This window comes from Vulpes vulpes, chromosome 15 (genome assembly GCF_048418805.1).
Source record: "Vulpes vulpes isolate BD-2025 chromosome 15, VulVul3, whole genome shotgun sequence".
Lineage (NCBI taxonomy): Eukaryota > Metazoa > Chordata > Mammalia > Carnivora > Canidae > Vulpes > Vulpes vulpes.
In genome coordinates, this window is record NC_132794.1 from 68,111,258 (window position 1) to 68,131,131 (window position 19,874).

At 34.7% G+C, this 19,874-nt stretch overlaps 1 protein-coding gene across 5 annotated transcripts in view; it reads right to left on the reverse strand.

Annotated features, from left to right (window-relative positions):
• HERC1 (HECT and RLD domain containing E3 ubiquitin protein ligase family member 1) overlaps positions 1 to 19,874 on the reverse strand; it is a 183,025-nt gene that overhangs the window by 119,803 nt on the left and 43,348 nt on the right. For all 5 annotated transcript variants that reach the window (XM_072738754.1, XM_072738751.1, XM_072738753.1 and 2 more), the window contains exons 3-12: positions 16,183 to 16,278; positions 11,589 to 11,783; positions 10,494 to 10,805; positions 8,087 to 8,183; positions 7,396 to 7,539; positions 6,110 to 6,237; positions 2,939 to 3,083; positions 2,677 to 2,848; positions 835 to 969; positions 328 to 493 (exon numbers count right to left, since the gene is read on the reverse strand). In XM_072738754.1, coding sequence (XP_072594855.1) covers positions 328 to 493; positions 835 to 969; positions 2,677 to 2,848; positions 2,939 to 3,083; positions 6,110 to 6,237; positions 7,396 to 7,539; positions 8,087 to 8,183; positions 10,494 to 10,805; positions 11,589 to 11,783; positions 16,183 to 16,278 — 1,590 coding nt within the window. The remainder of the gene's footprint in view (positions 1 to 327; positions 494 to 834; positions 970 to 2,676; positions 2,849 to 2,938; positions 3,084 to 6,109; positions 6,238 to 7,395; positions 7,540 to 8,086; positions 8,184 to 10,493; positions 10,806 to 11,588; positions 11,784 to 16,182; positions 16,279 to 19,874) is intronic.

A 19,874-nucleotide genomic window follows, 5' to 3' on the forward strand; every position in this document is an offset into this window, starting at 1 on the left:
TCACTATAATAAAAAATAAATTTATTCTTTGGTGGAAAAGACAGACATGTTTGTGAACCCACAACTACAATACAACGTGATGCAATGAGAACACATACAAGAGAAGCCTAATCTGGCAGGAGAGCAGAGAATGAAAGGTGTCCCAAAGATGACATTTGACCTTTGTCTTAAAGGATGAGTTAACCAAAAACATTTACTTCCACCAAGAAAACCGGAGTAAAAGAAAGAATATCCAGCTGAAGTTTTCCAACTGAAGTTGAATTTATGAGCTACAACTTTAGGGAAAGATGTAGCTTGAGATACAGATTCCAAGTCCTATATGCTTACCTCTTGAATTTCATCTGGGACAGTTGAATCCATCAGTCTGAAAAGCAAATTTCGAAGTGGACCTGCCTGTCTCCCAAGAATGCTGGTAGCTACCCCTCCCGCAAGTGCAAGAGCAAGGTGATTTGAAAGCAGCTTCAGGCACAGCTTGAGGAAATTGTGGTGTTCCCTGAAACCAAACAAATGGCTATGAACTTCCTGAACATAAAAGAGCATGTGCTATCCAGCTTGGATAACATTTTTTTCTCTTTAAAAATGTTGTCAAATTATGACCAATAGTGGTTTTTAAAACGTGACTCATGAAATTATGGGTAACTTCTCCTAAAGGTTATTATTAATAAGTACCCAAGTTTAGGATTTTTGTTTTTTTTTTTTTTTTTTTTTTTTTTATATTCTAAAGAAGTTTAATATAATTGAGGGGAAAACAAAATAAAAAAGAATAGTAGGTCAAATTCAAAGTGAGTAATAGACATACACGTACACACACCAATATACATATATATAACATACCTTGAGGAAGGGAAAGGGAGTGGGGGAATCTCACTGTTTATTTTATCACAGTATCTCTCAAGAAAAGAACGCAGGTGTGAGAAGGTACTTTCTTCAAGATCTACACAATAAGGTCGGTGCCATGCTACAACTTGTCTAGAAGAAAGCATAAGAAAATCATGTAATAGCCTTAACAGGAATTTTCACACAGGATCAAAAACAAAACTTAAACCATTACTAAAGCTGCAAGATTTTTTTTTTTTAATTAATTTTTATTGGTGTTCAATTTACCAACATACAGAAAAACACCCAGTGCTCATCCCGTCAAGTGTCCACCTCAGTGCCCGTCACCCATTCCCCTCCAACACCCGCCCTCCTCCCCCCTTCCACCACCCCTAGTTCGTTTCCCCGAACTGGAGGGTATTATGCTGAGTGAAATAAGTCAATCGGAGAAGGACAAGCAGTGTATGTTCTCATTCATTTGGGGAATATAAATAATAGTGAAAGCTGCAAGATTTTAACAACATATACTGAAGACCTTCTTGATTATAAAAGTTAAAACCTTTCATTTTAGCAACCAAGGAAAACCAAGAATTTGCCATCCCTAGAGTTTTTTTTTTTTTTCCTAGAGTTCTTTAAGAAGAAAACATAGCCACAACCTGCTTTGGAAGGTTGGATATTCACTCACTTAAAGGCAGAGAGCTGAGCCACAGGATCTACTATAATCTTCTCATTCTAAGGGTCTATAAAATGTATATAGAATTTTATATATTTTTTAAAAAAACAGCCTGACTCTATAGAGTGGTAAACTGAAATCTATTAAAAGAACAACTCCTGGGGCACCTGGGTGGCTCAGTCAGTTAAGTATCTAACTCTTGATTTCGGCTCAAGTCATAATCTCAGGGGTCATGAGATCGAGCCCCACATCAGACTCCACACTCAATGGAAGTTTGCTTGTGTTTGCCTGAGAGTCTCTCCCTCTGCCGCAACCCCACCCCTAGGTGTGTGCATGCTCTCTCTCTCAAATAAATAAATTGTTAAAAAAAGAAAAAGAACAACTCCTAAAGACTTTTATTAAGACTGTCAAGATCTTAGGAACCAACTATCTGCATATGAAGTGAAAAGCTGCAAATTTATTATGAAGAGCAAATTATTTATGATCAATTTATTATAATTTTTGCTTTTGTTATGATGGAGGGCAATTATCTATAAATGTTTTTTATTGGTTAGAATGTCATAATAAATCAATCTGAACCAGAAGTCTGGAATGCAAATATAACACATGCCAAGTTAAAATTAGCTTACATGCATCTAAATATCTGAGACAACCCTAAAATTCCTTAAAATTCACACTCCTAATATTGGCTAAAAATCATCTACCTGATCTTCTAAAAAGAAATGGTTATCCCTTTAGGAAAAAGCTAAATTTCTGCAAAAGTAAAATTCCTTTATTTAAAAGTATAGCCACTGCTTCTTTTCAAAAATATTAATCAGACAAAAGCCACTCAGACTAATCAATTGTTTAATAAAAACCTAGTTCTGGCTTTATTTTAATGTAACTTCCTCTTAATATGAAGACATTTAATTTTAAAATCAGACCAAGGCAGAGAGAAGGAATCCAAAATGTTTAAAAGACACTTAAATGAAGAAAATATCTTAAATACAGGGTGTAACTGCTTGCTTAAATATATAACCTCAATATTCAAATCCAAAGAACTCTAGATGTCATTTCTGCAACAGTAAAAAAATCAATACTAGAAATGTTCAGAAGGGCATTTTGTGAACAAAGTACAATTATTTTTGTTTTAATTGATGTTTCTGTTGTTATTAGAACACAAGAATTTTTAAACGTGGCATTCTTACCTATCCCTAGGAAGAGCAGTCCATGCCAGACTATGTGATGTTCCAGCAGAGATCTGCTGAATAGCTATGCCATCTAAGCCACTCACTTTCTTTGGTTTAGTAATAGGACCTGTGGAATTTCCTTGGCCACACTGCCCCATTGAGTTATTGCCCCAGGCATAAACTTCATTATCTAAAAATAAAATAAAATCCAAATTCAAATGCAATACATTTATAGAAGGTAATAGTTAATACTATTTCTTTTAAAAACAAATGTCGTTACCATGAGAAAGAGCCAAACAATGACTATCTCCAATAGAAATATCAACTATTCTTGTGGCAGCCAGTTCTTCAATTAGCTTGGGTCTCAAAGCAGTAGCTTCTGAAGAACCACAACCTAGACAAGCTCCACAGCCCCAAGCATAGACCTGAAACAAATGGAAAAGCACTACATGTTATATCCTGAGGTATTAGGTTGAAGACTTACATTGTTTAAAAATAAGTATCATCTAGGATCCCTGGGTGGCATAGTTGGTTTAGCGTCCAACTCCTGGTTTTGGCTCCAGTCATGATCTCAGGGTCATGAGATGGAGCCCTGCATCAGGCTCTGCACTGAGTCTGGGGCCTGCCTGGGATTCCCTCTTTCCCTTGCTCTCTGCCTTTCCGCCAAACTCATGTGTATACTCTCTCTCTCCCTCTCAATAATAAATACATAAAATATTTTTAAATAATAAAAAATATCTATTAAATAAGAGTGTGGTTTGATACTAAATAATAACTTTTCGGTTCGCTTTGGTGGCTCAGTTGATTAAGCATCTGCTCAGATCACCACCCCAGAGTCCTGGGATTGAACCTTGTGTCAGAATCCCTACCCAGGATGGAGTCTGCTTCTCCCTCTTCCTTTCCCCCTCCTTGTGCTCTCTCTCACTCTGTCTCAAATAAATAAAATCTTAAAAAATAATAATGATAACTTTCTGTTTCTAAAAATAATATCTACTGTTTTGATTGTTAAAGATTTTCATAGTTATTTATTTTGCTGTTTTTAAATGTTCACCATACAGGCAGACAAGCAGCTGAACTTTAAAGAAAAATAACTATTCAAAAAACAAAAAAACAAAACAAAACAAAACAGAAAAATAACTGATCATAGAAAAAAATGGAAGGATCTTAGAGGAATCTGACCAGCTTAGGAATACTGTTGCATGCTATCTTACAACTTCTCCTTTATATGTTTCCCACTCTGTAGGTCTCAACAAATATTTCTTGATTAATTAGACCAAAGTGTGAATATATAAAATGAATTATATAAATCAAAAAACTGATGTTTATGATTCAGTTAAAAAGCACATCACCTCGTTGTTGTAACAGTTTTAATGATCACTTACAAAGATAGCCATGTGAAGCAGCAGTCACACAGCTCTCTCAGAACATCTTCATTTTTGGCTAATTTTTTTTTTCATTTTTGGCTAATTAATGCTGTAACAACCACTGACTGATTTAAGAAGCTTAGGGGAAAGGTGAGTTGAAAAGGAATATAAAAGGGTGAATGACCGTCAATTTGGCAGCCCAAAATCAAAACAATTAGCAAACTGAGTGACTTTCTTTTTCCTTTGATGGGTTCTCAAAATACCATATAGACTATTACCCTTATGCCACTGGATTTGGGAATTTTTTTTTTGTCTTACAATTCTTTCAATAAAGACTACTGAGAGGTTAAACCTTTTAAACAAACAAACAAAAAAGAGCAGCAAATAAATACTTGTATCAGTTGCTAGAGAAACACTTAAGACAAAAATAGGACAAAATTCCAGTACAGTAAAGGTATATGTTAGAAGGGGTTAAGAACGAAAGACAAGTAAGGTGAAAAAATATATAGTCAAAGTCATTTGAAATCTCCTAAATCATTCATCAGGTACAATACAGTATTGTCACTCAATAAGAGCCATATAGCTAGAGTCTGCTCTTGCAGTGTTCCTCTGGTTGAACACCACATGAAGAAATATTTGGCTTGTATTTAGGGATCCTATTGTGTAAAACACATATACTGTATTTTTCAACATAAAAATCACACAAGGGACGCCTGGGTGGCTTAGCAGTTGAGCACATGCCCCTGGCTCAGGGCATGATCCGCAGTTTCAGGATAGAGTCCCACATCAGGCTCCCTGCCTGGAGCCTGCTTCTTTCTCCCTCTGCCTATGTCTCTGCCTTTCTCTCTCTGTGTCTTTCATGAATAAATAAATAAAATCTTTAAAAAACAAAAAAAAAAAGAATCACACTTAATATGATGGGAAGTCAGCAGTGAAGTGGCCTGAGAGGATTGAGGGAAAAACAGATGTTGATCATCTCATTCTCAGCAAAGATAATGGTAAACAGAACTATTCTTGCCATTTAGAAGTATCTCTCTCATTTTATTTTTTCTAAGTATATATATATTTGATTTCACATAACTTAGCGTACTGATAATACAACTGCTGTATATAGCAACTAACTCACAAGTTCTTTTGGAATTCAATGTAATAAATGTACTATCATTATTAGCAACTAAGTTGAATAATACTTGGTAATTTATAGAAACTTTCAATTCATGTATTTCATTATGATCATGCATTAATATATGATCATTTGTAAGCAAAGCAGAAATCATTACCCCCTCTCATACAAAAGAACGACATGATGATCAAGGGAGATCTATACACTAAAAAAATTAGCATCCTCCGGCTTTAATTCAGATTCTTACCAGAAAACCTATAGGGAAAAGATGTAAAAGAGAAGTTCCAGGTTTTAAGGCAGCATTCAGCATTGTAACAAACGGCTAATGTAACAAAACATAGGGTAATGAATAGTTTGAGTTTGATTTTTTAAGACACAAGACATTCTAGTTGCTCTAAAATAATTAAACTATTTGCTAATTTCAGCTTTACTGTTCATCTGCCTTGTGAATTTTCACTATGGGTTTCTACTTACCCTCTTTTTTGATCACCTTTTTGCCTTCTTATTTCCTATCACTTATTCCAACAAGATCTATTTCTACTTTCTCCCACTATCCATAATTTTTAGGAAAAAAATTAAGAGGTGCTGGGTACTAAAAAGGTTTTACAAAACCTCTTAATACAAAGAATGGGGCTGAGGGCGAGTTTATCTGGGTCACACAGGCCAGGTGAGAAAATCTGGTTCTTTTGCAAATACTCTACCTCTTCAGAAGAAAATACTTCATTTCAGTAGACTGCCTTTAAAATGTTATTATTTAAGGGGGGGCCTAAACTCCACATGGGCCTCCACACTCAGCATGGAGTCTGCTTAAGACTCTCTCTCTCTCCCCACCTCCCTCAAATAAATAAATCTTAAAAAGTAAAATGTATTTTTTTAACTTTTAAAGTTTAATTATGATTACTACTTTTTAGTCACCTACTCCTCTGAAATAATTTAATCCGTTAACCTCATCCATTATTCCTACCTGTCCTGTTGATGTTAAAGCAAGTGAAGACTGACTCCCGGCACAAACTTTACGAATGAACATTCCTTGTAAAGCTTCAACAACTTTAGGTTTATAAACTCTGTTAGTATCTCCATGGCCAAGTTTGCCTACCAAAAAAAAAGCACATTCAATTTAAGTAATTTACTTGTTTTAAAGAACCTCTATTCTTTACCTAAGTATTTATGTATCTTTTTATCACTAACCTGACAGATGTGCAAAACTCTGAGAGCAGAGGAGGTTAACAAACAAATGTTTTTGTTACAAGAAAGAAACAACCAACAGGCTTCTGAATCTTAATTTCAAGCAAATAAAATCACTTTAAAGGAGATATGGAAAATTGTTTTTCTTTATCTACATTTAATGGTCATTTTCTAATTTCAAATTTGCTGATGTAATAAATAGATTATACACAAGGAGTGTGTATATATCTAATTATTTTTAATCTTTGAACAAACCCAATCATTATTAAAATAGAAAACTTGGCAAATCACTAAAGAAGAAAAACAAATGGCCAACAACATATAAATTCAACCTCACTAAGAATCAAGGAAATATTAATTAAATGATACCATTTTCACTACTGAAATTATTTTTAAATAATCTTAATTTTAATACTCAGTGTTGTTAATGGAAGATATGGGGAAATAAGCAATCTCATACTGCTGTGAATATGTAAACAATCACAACTATCATTTAGTCATTCATCGGGTTCTTTTTGGTACAGAAAAATGTTTGGAAACCATCTAGGTACTCAATAATAAACTGATTTTTTTTAAGTTGTATTATAATCACATAGAGGAAAACATTGAGCTATTTAAAAGAAAAACATAGAGCCCTATTTGTTGACATAGAAAGATATTTTAAAATGCCAATAGATAAAAACCAGCAGGTTATAAAATATCTAAGATATCTAAGATATCTAATATCTTAGACATATATATATATATATATTTCAAAAATATACTTTCAAAAATATCTAAGATATCTAAGATATCTTTTATATATATATATAGGTCTGCTTTGGTTTTCAAAAAAGATATCTATGTGGAAATATATGTACATATTTATATAAATATATATTTAGAGGTCTATGAAAGTTTTAACAATGGCTATAGCAACATTTGCTGAAACAGTTCATTTAAATTTTTTAAATTTCTACTCATCTTTATAGAGTTTTCCTACAATAACTATGTAGAACAGAAAGTAAATTTTTTTTGAAATCTCAACAAAACAAGCCCAAAGCTATCAACTAATTTTTTACATACCATTATCTCCTCCTCCAAAAGACCACACAGTTCTCCCATCTTTAGACAAAGCAATAGTATGTGAACTGCCACAAGAAACCTCTCCTACATTGCTAATGTCTTTTACTAATGTTGGAATGTTACGGCTATTACTGTCTCCGTGACCTTGGATAAAACACACACAAGAAAGAATAATGTTAACTCTTTTTCTTTAGGCCATTACTTCACAGTTGTAATAAACATTCTGAGTTAATGACAGAAATGAGGTATTTTTAAAGTGCAATTAAATATGAAAGACAGAATCATTTCTAGTATTTATCTTCTCATCCAATCTTTTAGGCTACTCTCAAACTGAGACACTCCGTCCCTTCAGTGAATCATTAGAATAATCTATATATGCTTCTCTCATAGCACTTGTCTAATACTATCTAGTATCATGCTCATGTAAATTTGTTTTCACACACTTCAGATCACGACGGTATCTTTCTTGTCCATGAAATCCTTCAGTATCTGCTCATAATAGGTACTCAGTAAATACTTGCTAGATTTAATTGGAGCTTGAATTTCAGCACTAGAATCCAGGTATTTCTTGTATAAAACTGTCTTCTCTGAGCTAAAACTAACAAAATAAGCAATATTTTTGGCCTATTAAATCTAGTAACCATCATTTCTATTGTTCTGTGATTGTAACTTCAATTTTTAAAAAGCTTACCTAATCTTCCAAAGTCTCCTTCACCCCATGTATACAATTCACCATCCTCTGTGACAGCAGCACTATGTCTGTACCCAGCAGACACACAAACAACTACCTGCATTGCACACAAAGATGAAAAACATGAATATGTTAAAACATATGGTTCATATTTGATCTTTTGCACAGAGACTTCAGAGATACTGATATTTACAACTTATCTAGAAGTTGCCATGTACAGTTGTAGAGTCTATGCCCAGGACAAGGGTGCCTGGGGTTATGAAAGTGCTGAAATACAATCTCTGCTCTGTTTGCCAAGCCATGAAGCCTGGCTTCCACCCAGAGAAGATAATAGCTTTCTTTAATTCATGCAAAGGCACTGCAAAGGTTAGTAGGAGCCCTGAACACATCAATCTAATAATCACTTTGCAAGAATATTATAATACCAATCAAGCCTTTTTACTCCAAGAAGTGGCAGGGGCTAAACACTCATGGAACAATGAAAAAATTTTAAATACAATGTTAATATAAAATCTATAATCCTGGCTAATCAAGAAAAATTCATTACATAATAAGGGTAATTCTCAAAAACATAGTGACTATTACCAATGTGGAAAGATCTAAGCAGTATGTAAGCTTACATTAATTAAACTCTTAGCAGTATCTCTTTACCCTCATTTAGCTATATAGTTGATGAGTAGAATCAGGGGAGTAAGAGTTTACAATATATAACCGGGAGATCATAACAGTTAAAAAAAAAAAAAAAAAGTCTATACTAATTACTCTGCATCTTTACAATCCCCCAAAATTAAAACTCACTTTAAAAAATTCAAAATTTAGATTCAATTAAAAATACTGAGCACCATGTATAGTTAAACATCTGCCTTTGGCTCAGGTCATGATCTCAGGGTCTTGGGATTGAGCCATGAGTCACCCCCATATCGGGCTCCCTGCTCAGTGGGGAGTCTGCTTCTCCCTCTGCCCTTCCCCCTACTCATGTACAATATCTCTCTCTCTCAAATGAATAATAAATAAAATCTTTAAGAAAAACACTGAGAACCTTATACATTCTAGATAATATGCTAAAAACTTCAGAAATTTTTATCTGTAAAGTATTAATTTACTTTCTGGAACATTTTTCCTTTATGACATTCATACTAAGTTATACTTAATTGGCAATGTTTCCATTAAAAATAGGACATTAAAAGGAATATAAGTAAAAGAATTTTTAAAGAATTGGAATTAAGGAAGAAAGAAGGTGCTAGAAAGACTAGGAAAATACAACTTCAAATAGTATTTATCTGAAAATATCTTTAGAGCCCCACATTCAGCAACTCATCAAGTACCCCATGATTCTGTCAAGTGGAACATTCTAAGGCTCACTGCTTTGGGATTGATGTCTAAGTTAAAATACTGTAAGTTATAATAAAGTAAAACTCATTTGATAGCCAATCTTGTCAGACAACCTCTCATGACGGAGAAGTGTCCCACTTGCAATTGTGGCATAATATAAAAATTTAAACTTTGAAGGGGTCTTACACAAAAAAACTTTTGTGGAAAGACTGTAATCTTAAAATGGAAGAACCTGTATAATTGCATAAAGTTCAAGAAAATACCTTCATTTCTTTTAAAGAAGGGTAAAATAGAAATAAGAAAAGATCTAGGCTCAGTTTCTAATGGTGCTAATTAATTGTGTGTGACCTTAGGAAACTTAGTTAACCACTTTAAATGCCTCATTTGTATTAAAATGCCACCTCCTCCAATTTTATGACCTCATTATATAATACCACACCTCACCCAAATTAGTATCTACCACATTACTCAATTTTTTCTTTTACTATTATTTGAAATCATTTTGTGTGCTTACTTATCTCTATCCACAGATTAGAAGCTGCATGAGAGCAAGGACCATGTCTGTTGTGTTCACTGCTGCATGTCTAATGCCTAAAACATCGTGTGGCACTTGGAAGATACTGAACAAGTATTTGTGAAGTGGATGATTCTGTTTCCTTATGTGAAATGAGAATAATAACTACTTTAACAAAGTTGTCGGGGATCCCTGGGTGGCTCAGCGGTTTGGTGCCTGCCTTTGGCCCAGGGTGCGATCCTGGAGTCCCGGGATCGAGTGCCGCATCGGGCTCCTGGCATGCAGCCTGCTTCTCCTTCTGCCTGTGTCTCTGCCCCTCTCTCTCTCTATGTCTATCATAAATAAATAAATAAATCTTAAAAAAAAAAGTTGTCATAAGAATTAAAATTAAGTAATGTATGTGAAAGTGTTCTGTAAGCGATAAAGGAAATATGCAAAAGATAAAAAGGATTTGGGGGTGGGGGAACTCAGAAAGGATACATCAAAATCTGAAATATATCATAATTTATAGCAGAGTGCATCTAATTATTTTTAAATCCAAAAAAAAAAAAAAGCACATACCTTTCCCTGCAGAGGCCCCTGAATAAGCTTGGGATATTTCTGTGTTGAACTATTTCCATGTCCCAGTTTCCCATAATCACCATCTCCCCAACTGAAGACTTCTCCTTCTGTGGTGAAAGCTAAAGTGTGACCATCAGATCCTTTAGAAGATGAAACCTTTTTAATGGACCTGTGAGGTTCAAATGTTAGCTTTTTTAAAGTGGACTGATTATTAGAATCTCCAAGGCCCAGTCTCCCATAGCTGCCTTTACCACAAGCTCTGACAGAGCCATCCGTAGAAATAACAAAAGTGCAGTATTGTCCAGCTTCAATCTATAAGCAAACAGAACAGTAAAATAAAATGCTTCTGTGAGAATCAAAATATAATATTTAATACTAGTTTTATCAAAGAGGTTCAAAAGGAAGTCTTTAAAAGCAGAATATGGCACGATTCTCCAGAGAGACTAAACAGAAAATTAAGAAAACTATTATTAATGAGCTTTTCATGTTGACTTTATTGTCAAATTAATGTATATTTTATCTCTTCAGGGTATGTACCCAGTCATGATTCAATAAAACAAAGTAAAATGTTTTAGCCTCTTCTTATAATTGGTGGGTGAAGGGCAAGAAATAAAATTATCCTATAAATTCCTTAGACTCCATTATGGCAAGGACCATATAAAATATATTTTCCACTCATTTGAAAAAGACCTAAGTTTTAATGAAAATAATAATAAAATAGAAAGTTCTAGCTTGGCTGAATAGCTACAAATGTAAAAAAGTGATAATAAGATAATAAAATGCCAATCTGGCAAAGGAAAAATTTTAGCTTTTACTTAAGTCCTATTTACCATTTGCATTGAATATAATGGTAAGTCTGCTGTCATTCATGATCCTTTTCAAAAATCCAGCTCCTAATTTAATTTTTTGAAACCTGGAACTATGTTAGGGAAATGGACTAAAAATGGTTTTTTTCCTATTAAAATGAAAAAAACAATACAGCATGGTATATAGAAACAATCTAGATAAGATTGTCACTCACTTAAAAAAGACTCTTAACACTACTTATAACAAACCCTGTCATCTACCAGTTTGTAAAATATGCAGAGAACTCACCGTCTGAGCATCAGAGAAACTGGGAGCCAGTTTGGGCTGTAATATTTTCTCCTGTGTGCCTTCCACCAACTGATGGCTGCTGTTGCTCCCCCAAACATAAACCTCACAGGTTTCTGAGACAATGGGAGCATCACCAGTCTGAATGCTATCTGGGCTAGCACACGTTCTTGAGTAATCAGACGCCATTCTGCAAACCTAATAGGTTTTAAATTAAAAACATGCAATAAGTAGGCAAGTTGTTCTTAATGGAGATATTTTTATAAATATTGCTGAAATTATTGTTTATTTTCCTTCTAAAACTCTCAACTGGTCAAATAACCTAAGAACAATACACCCAATTTTAACAGATGACTAGACTACTACTTCTGCAAAAGATACTAATTAAGGTGGTAAAATGGGGAGGAGGAGACACACGATCAAGACTTTTTAAACTAATAATTATCGCGCAAACAGCATTACAGAAAGAAAAAGCTTAAAAAACAATTTAGAAGGGGTGCCTGGCTGGCTCAGTTGGAAAAGCATGTAGTTCTTGATCTTCGAGTTGTGAGTTCAAGTCCCACATTTGGATAGAGCTTACTTAAAAAAAGAAGAAGTAGAGGGGAAAAAAAAAACCCATTGATAATCCTATCACCTTAGTACAATGAATGTTATCTTTTTTATGTACATTCTTTCAGAATTTTGCATATATATGTTCTTTAACATAGTTATCACAGTGGATATATAAAAGTGATGAAACAAAAGTCATGCAAAATTTTCCATGGCTACCTAATCTTCATGAATGAATTGATAATTTTCCACCTAATATAAAAACCCCAATTTACTTAACCCTTTTCTTTTAAGTAGGACATTTAAACTCTTTTTGTTATATAAGCCATTTTTAAGAACATAGTTGTTACTACATTCTGTTACTTAAGTATAGAGAGGCTCAGAAATGGGCTACTATACTCCCAAAAGACAATAATCTTACAATTCTTGAAATATACTATAAAAAGCTGGTTTCCAGGGATGCCTGGGTGGCTCAGTGGTTAAGCATAGGCCTTCCTTTGGCTCAGGACATGATCCCGGGATCCTGGGACCAAGTCCCACATCAGGCTTTGCCTGTGGTCTTTGCCTCTCTCTGTGTCTCTCATAAATAAATAAGTAAATCCTTTAAAAAAAAAAAAAAAAAAACTGCTTTCCAAAATGGTTCTACTACATATCACCAGCAGTATATTTTATGTATAAATAAAGTAAAAATCATTGCTCATTTGCCATCTGTACTAAATATAATGGTAAAGCCTATTGCCATTCATAATGCTTTTTAAAAACTCACACTTTTTGACCTGCTGCCCCCACAACCCTGACAAAGGATAGGACCCAGGGTGGCCATCCCAGTTACCCTAATCAAGGAATACATTTATATGAGAGTACCAGTCTCACTACAGCCATACCAATAATAAGTATTACACTTCTAATTTTTTATAAACTTAAATGGGATAAAAGTGGATGCATTATCTTCACATTTCATTATCAACAAACTAAAGGTTTTCCACTTATTTACCACTAACTTCTGCTCATTTATTTACTAGGGCTTAATGCATTTTTAATTGGTTTAAATTAAAACCAATTTAATTTTTAAAAATTTTTAAATACTAAAAACTATAATTTAGGGAAACTTTCCTGAGATAAAAAAGATTTGAAACAATATACTGAAATTCTCACATCTCTGATAATATCAAACCAGAACGAATTATGGCTAGATATATTCAAGCAAACTACTGATGTTTAAAGAAAGATCAGCAAAAAAACACAAGCACATAACTCCTATGGGAAATAAAATCAGATTATCTTCAGACTTTGACAGCAAAAGTTCATGTCAGAGGACATGGATTAACAAAAATGGATTAACAGCAGAAGAAAAGAACATGTGAGCCAAGTATAAAGAGAAAGCCATTATTAACACGTGAGAATTAAGAGAATCTTGTTGCAATGGCCTTTACAGAGGAAAGTACTAGAAAATGAGCTTCAGACAATCAAAAAGAAGAAAAAGACATCAATAGAGAGATGGACTATGAGCATTAATACGTAGTTACTTGTAAAACTAAATGAGGGTTAAAAGGAAGTGAATATGATGCTCTATGTACGTTTAATATAAATATAAAAAACAAGGAGAACATATTAAAAATGTAATGTTTCAGTAGTCATATAGTGATAGTATTTGCTTTATTTTAGGACTGCTGTTTGTGTGTATATGTAGTAAGTGATTAAAACAAGTAAGTAATTATGGGGTATTTTAATTCTACCATGCTTGTATCCTTGAGAATAACTATTCTTAGTTTAGAAGAAAGAAGAGAGAAAAGTGGGCGCCTGGGTGGCTCAGTCGGTTAAACATCTGTCTTCAGCTCAGGTCATGATCCTGGGGTTCTGGTATAGAGCCCCGAATCAGGCCCCCTGCTCAGTGGGAAGCCTGCTCTTTCTCTTCCTCTCCTCACTGCTTGTGAACCCTCTCTCTCTCCTCAAAACAAAATCTTAGAAGAAGACGAAGACGAAGACGAAGACGAAGAAGAATAAGAAAGAGAGAGAGAGAGAAACATAATACAGAAAACATTAAGTAAAAATTCTATGGCCCATAAAGAAATAAATAAATAAATAAATAAATAAATAAATAAATAAATAAATAACAAATAAAAAAAAAATTCTATGGCCCTGAATCTGAAGGTACTAGTATCAAATCATGAGGTATTTTAGTTTTAAACACACACACACATACCTAGCTCTGCCCATGACAAAAGCCTACAAACAAAATACTCAGTAGTGATGAACCTATTTAGCACCCTGATTATGGTTCTGAAATACTATTTCCTGCTAAAAGTAACCAGAGCTTTTTGAAGAAACAGCTAGCTGATTCTAGATCTAAAGCAAGAAATGTACAAGATGAATCTGGAATAATATGACATGTCAAAAAGCAAGAAAGCTATGAAAGATTATTAGGCCTATATCAAAAGAACTTAAGAGGGTGCCTGGATGGCTCAGCCAATTAAGTATCCAACTCATGGTTTCAGCTCAGGTAATGATCTCAGGGTTGTGGGATTGAGACCTGGGTAGGACTCTGCACTCAGCGGAGTTTGCTTAAGATTCTCTCTCTCCCCTCCTTCTGCCCCTGCTTGCACACACCCTTTCTCAAATAATACATCTTAAAAAAACAAAACAAAACAACAACAACAAAAAAAAACTTAGGAACTACCCTGAAGAGACTACTATCTTAAAAGACTATTGGCCAAAAATGAAACAGTATGAGCTCCACTACAGATAGTTATTTAATGGGTTAAAACTCAAACACGTTTAAGTCTATGGGTTCATAATGATATTTTTCAAGTGAAATTAACTGGTCTACTTTGGAAGACAACAGATCAATTTATTAAACTGAACATTAATATATAAAATCAGTGTTAAAACTTTTAAAACCTGGATATAGACACAGTTAACCATTTATTCAGCCTTTCTTATATGAACTGAAGCAGAGTAACCAAATAGTTGGTACGGGAATAATCTTTATAAAAACAATCCAATGAAGGGCACTAAGGTGCCTCAGTGGTTGAGCATCTGCCTTTGGCTCAGGTCATGATCCCAGGGTTCTGGGATCGAGTTCCACCATCAAACTCCCCGCAGGGAGCCTGCTTCTCCCTCTGCCTATGTCTCTGCCTCACTCTGTCTCTCTCATGAATGAATAATATCTTTTAAAAAAAATTCTAATGAATAAATGAAAGAGAAATGATACAATTAAACTATCACAATTTACAACCAACCACCAATGAATTAATAAATGTAGTCATTAAGCATCAAGAGTTGCTAACACCACAACATCATGTATGGTCATGCCAAAGTGATCAAACCTAGGACCCATCAATCCTCAGGTCAAGCCTCTGGATCCACCTGTCAATTTGCAGGAAATAAATAGGACATAGTGAACTGCATTATGAGTAATCAATCAGTAAAAATCCCAGGTTCCTGAACAAAAACACTGAAGATAAAGAAAAAAATGGAGGGGTATCTCTGGATTGAGAGATCTGAAAGACATCTGGGTTTTGTTTTTTGTTTTTTTTAAATAGGCAAGACTGCACTATAGTGTATAGGGATACACACTTGGGTGACACAGCAATAAATGCAAGGAAGGGATTACTCTAAAAGTCAGGAGAAAGGCTGCTTAGGGGAGGAAGACACAGGTTAAACTAGGACATGAAAAAGCCATTTAGAGTGGGTGGTAGTTTTATCTCCTTTCCCTGGATACAGATTAAGAGAATATTTATTTTGTAATAATTCGTTAAGCCTGACGTTTGTTTGTATGTCTCTCTGTATCTGTTTTTATTTAATAAATTTTTAAAGTTACCTGCACATGATACAAAGTTCAAAATGAATAAAAAGGTATACATTAAAAAGTACGTCTCCTTCCCATTCCTTATAACAGACACCCTAGCTCCATTTTTAGAGACAACCACTGATGCTTTTTTCTGCAACCTTTCCAAACACTGAATGATTATATTTAAGGGATAAATACAAGCTATAGCACTTTAAGACAAAGTAGCTTTTCATGTAAAAGCCATGATTATTTACATACCTCTTCAAAGAGACACAAAGCTGCCTCATAGAGGGAGCACAAGCCATCAGATGTTCTGGTTGGTTCCCTCCACTGAGTCCGATCAGCAGATGAACCCTACAGTTTCAGAAAGAGAGAAACACATGTATTAAAAATCACTTAAATATTCCATAAAAATATCTGCGGAATTGTTTATATGATTATGCTAAGATCAAATCCTAACATTAGGTCATGAAACCAACTTTTACACAGAAGCATTACAAAGATGGAGCTATAGAATGATACAGTACATTAAGTGTTAATTCTTTAATGATTGTTTATTCAATAGTGGGCTTGACCCAGAAACAAACACAGAGGCAGAATTTTGCCAATTAGATATTCTTTGGGTGGCCAATACCCAGTAAGTGAGGCCCCAGGAAATATTCTACTCTCCGGGCTTCCTTGCCCACCTGTCCATGAGGATACAAGCAAGTAGAACATAGCCAGCTTGAGTGATGACCTTTGCCAGAGCAGCAGAAAGTCTGTTCCTCCCTTCTTAGTTTCAGCAAAACTAAAGTCCACAAATCAGTTCATGTAGCCACCTGACTACGCTAGAAATAATGCATCTTTTACCTATTACAGCTAAGGAATCAGAGCACCTCTCTGGGACTCTCCAGAGTAGAGCCCAAGGCTGTGACCAGAAATCATTCTGTCACCAAAAAATGACAAACCAGAAAGTGAATTTGATCTCTCTGATCCTTCAAATTCCTAAATCCTTAAATCTTTAGATTACAAATATCAAGTTCCTCCTTTGATTTAGCAACCCTCTAATTGTGATATTTTCACCCATGGCTTAATTTCAATGGATACTATACTGTAAAAATATTTATATTCTAGATGATAAACTGGCAGATATACCACAGAAAAGCGTATCTACTATGGAAGGGAAGTTGGCCTAGATGCCCCATAAGATCCCATCTAAGATTATATGATTTCATCAACTCAAACTATTTTAATTAACATGATTCCTAAGAAATAAAACAAATGAAAATGGTAGTAGCTATTTAATTTATGGCAAGTTTATCAGGTACTAATCTCTGCTGCCAAATCAATTTTTCTTTTTATTTAACGTGGTGCTTCTCAAATTTTAATATGGACATAAATTATTTAGAGACTGTTAAAATACAGATTCCAATTCAGTAAATAAATATAGGGCCTAAGGTTCTGCAATTCTAACAAACACCCAGGATATACCGATGCTGCTGAGGCTCACTTTTTGAGTAGTAAGACTACTTGCAGGTCATACCAGAAGGTGAGTGTTCAAAATTAACTAGTACCTAGACATACAAGGTGTTGCCACATACCAGCAAATACTCAGGGGTACAAACTCTTATCAATTCCATAATTAGCTGCACAGTACTTCTGAGAAAAACCCAATTGTAAAAGCCATCTCTAGTAATCACCAAATCAAAAATAGATGAGAAACAACAGCCCGTAGTATTTTCCTAGGAGCTGGTACCAGAGCCATCATAATCCCCTTCTTTATGCCTTTCTACAGTATGGAGGAAAGTGTTGAAAAGTACATGAAGTTTTCAGTGACAGACTGATCTGAGTTTAAATCCAGGCTCCATTACTTACTGGCTATGTGAATGAAGGATAAGTCTCCTTATCCTTAGGCAGGAATAATGCTGGTATTACTTAGGGCTGTTGAGAAAATTAGAGTTATGGATAAAACATGCTTAGCACAGTTTCTAACATACATAAGAACTCAAAACTAGTAGCAGCAATTATTAATTTGCATCATGTACCCTGAGGAAGAAAAAACAAGAAATCTAATAAATTCTTGCTAAACTTAAAAATACCAAATGAATAACACATCCTTCAAATACTGTCACTGATTTCTATTCTTCCCAATATAGGCAATATTGTACTCCCCCATCCCCCCATCCACAGTTCCACTTTGTGTGGTTGCAGCTACCCAAGGTCAGTAACAGTCCAGAAGATGTTCCTCTTTCTGACATATAGTCAGAAGGTCAACTGACTTAACATTAAGTCACAATATCTATTCATTCACCTCATTTCATCTTTATCTCATCAGCATTTTATCATCTCACATCATCACAAGACGGATAAGTGCAGTACAATAAGATATTTTGAAAGAGAAACCACATTTAAATAACTTGTATTACAGTATATTGTTATATTGTTCTATTCTATTACTGTTGTTGTTAATCTCTTATTGTGCCTAACTTAAACTTTATCATAGGGTACGTATGTATAAGAAAAACCATAGTACATATAAGGTTTGGTACTATCTGCTGTTTCAGGCTTCTATTGGGAGTCTTGGAATATAATCCCCAAGGGTAAGGGGGGATAATGTAATTAAGGGTGAGACTACTCTATACCCAGTCAGTAAGGATTAAAGATATCTCTAAAACCCATTCTGTACAGAATTCTTAATGAAAATAAGATAACAATACTATACATAGTTATTTTTAAAGAAACTAAATTTTGGAAAATATAGTACATTAAATGTATAACTTTATACACTGTTACCATAGGAATTTTGATAGTCTAAAGATAAGTGGAAATTCAAATAACATAAATTCATGGTTTTATAGGTCTTCATCTAATTACCTCCCTCTTAACGAACTAGGGGTGGTGGATGGGGAGGAGGGCGGGGGGGTGGAGGGGAATGGGTGACGGGCACTGAGGCGGACACTTGACGGGATGAGCACTGGGTGTTTTTCTGTATGTTGGTAAATAGAACACCAATAAAAATTAATTTAAAAAAAAATAATAATTACCTCCCTCTTAAGCAACTACCATCAAAAATAATGTTACACCTTTTATTTTTTCATATTTGTCTTTTTAAGATATTCTGACAAAGACATAAGACTGAATATATTCTTGCTATATGGTTTTTCTACTTAAAATTGGTTCAATGACTCCCCACTGCCCACAGGAACAAGTCTCAACACCCCATAGCACGAGATATAAGACCTTGCCTACTTGGCAGCTTCACCTCATCCCATTCCACTCCATACATCCAGGGGCTTGCTTTCCTACACCTTGGCTACTTTGTAAACTCTGGTCCTCTCCTCTGAAAACCTCTCCAGCTCCCCACACTCACATGCTGTGTGCAAACACATCATGTTTGCAGGCAAACTCTTCCTACTTTTCAACTAAGCTCAGGGATCCTTCCTCCACAGGCATTTTCTGCCCCTTCCCTCCAGTTCTCCTGTGTCCCATCACCTCCTCCCTGTGCACACCTCTACTATAGCACATTATCATTAATTTGAAATGCTTGTGCATCTCTCTTTCCTTAAACTGTGAGCTGGCTGAGGGCATGGATGCTACAAAGTTCATTTACCTTTTAAACTCAGTGCCTAACTGTACTTGGCACACGGTGGTAAACAAACACCTACTGGTATCAACGACCAAAGGTGTTTTTACTGTTGTTTATTCTTTTAGAATTCAGAGATACACATTGACATTATTTCCCACCTTTTTATTTAAATATCAATAAGAATCTTGTAAACTCCCATTCAAACACAATTACTGTGTATTGTGTATCATTAGTGAAGGCTAGGAATCATACAAGTAAACAAAAATTAAGGATTGAACTCATTTTCGCTAGGCCTTATGTACTACGTTGATGGTTATGTGTCTCCCCCTTTAACTTCTAGCTTGGGGGTAAGTTTTATCCCAGTTGTTCAATGGCAGAGAAACTT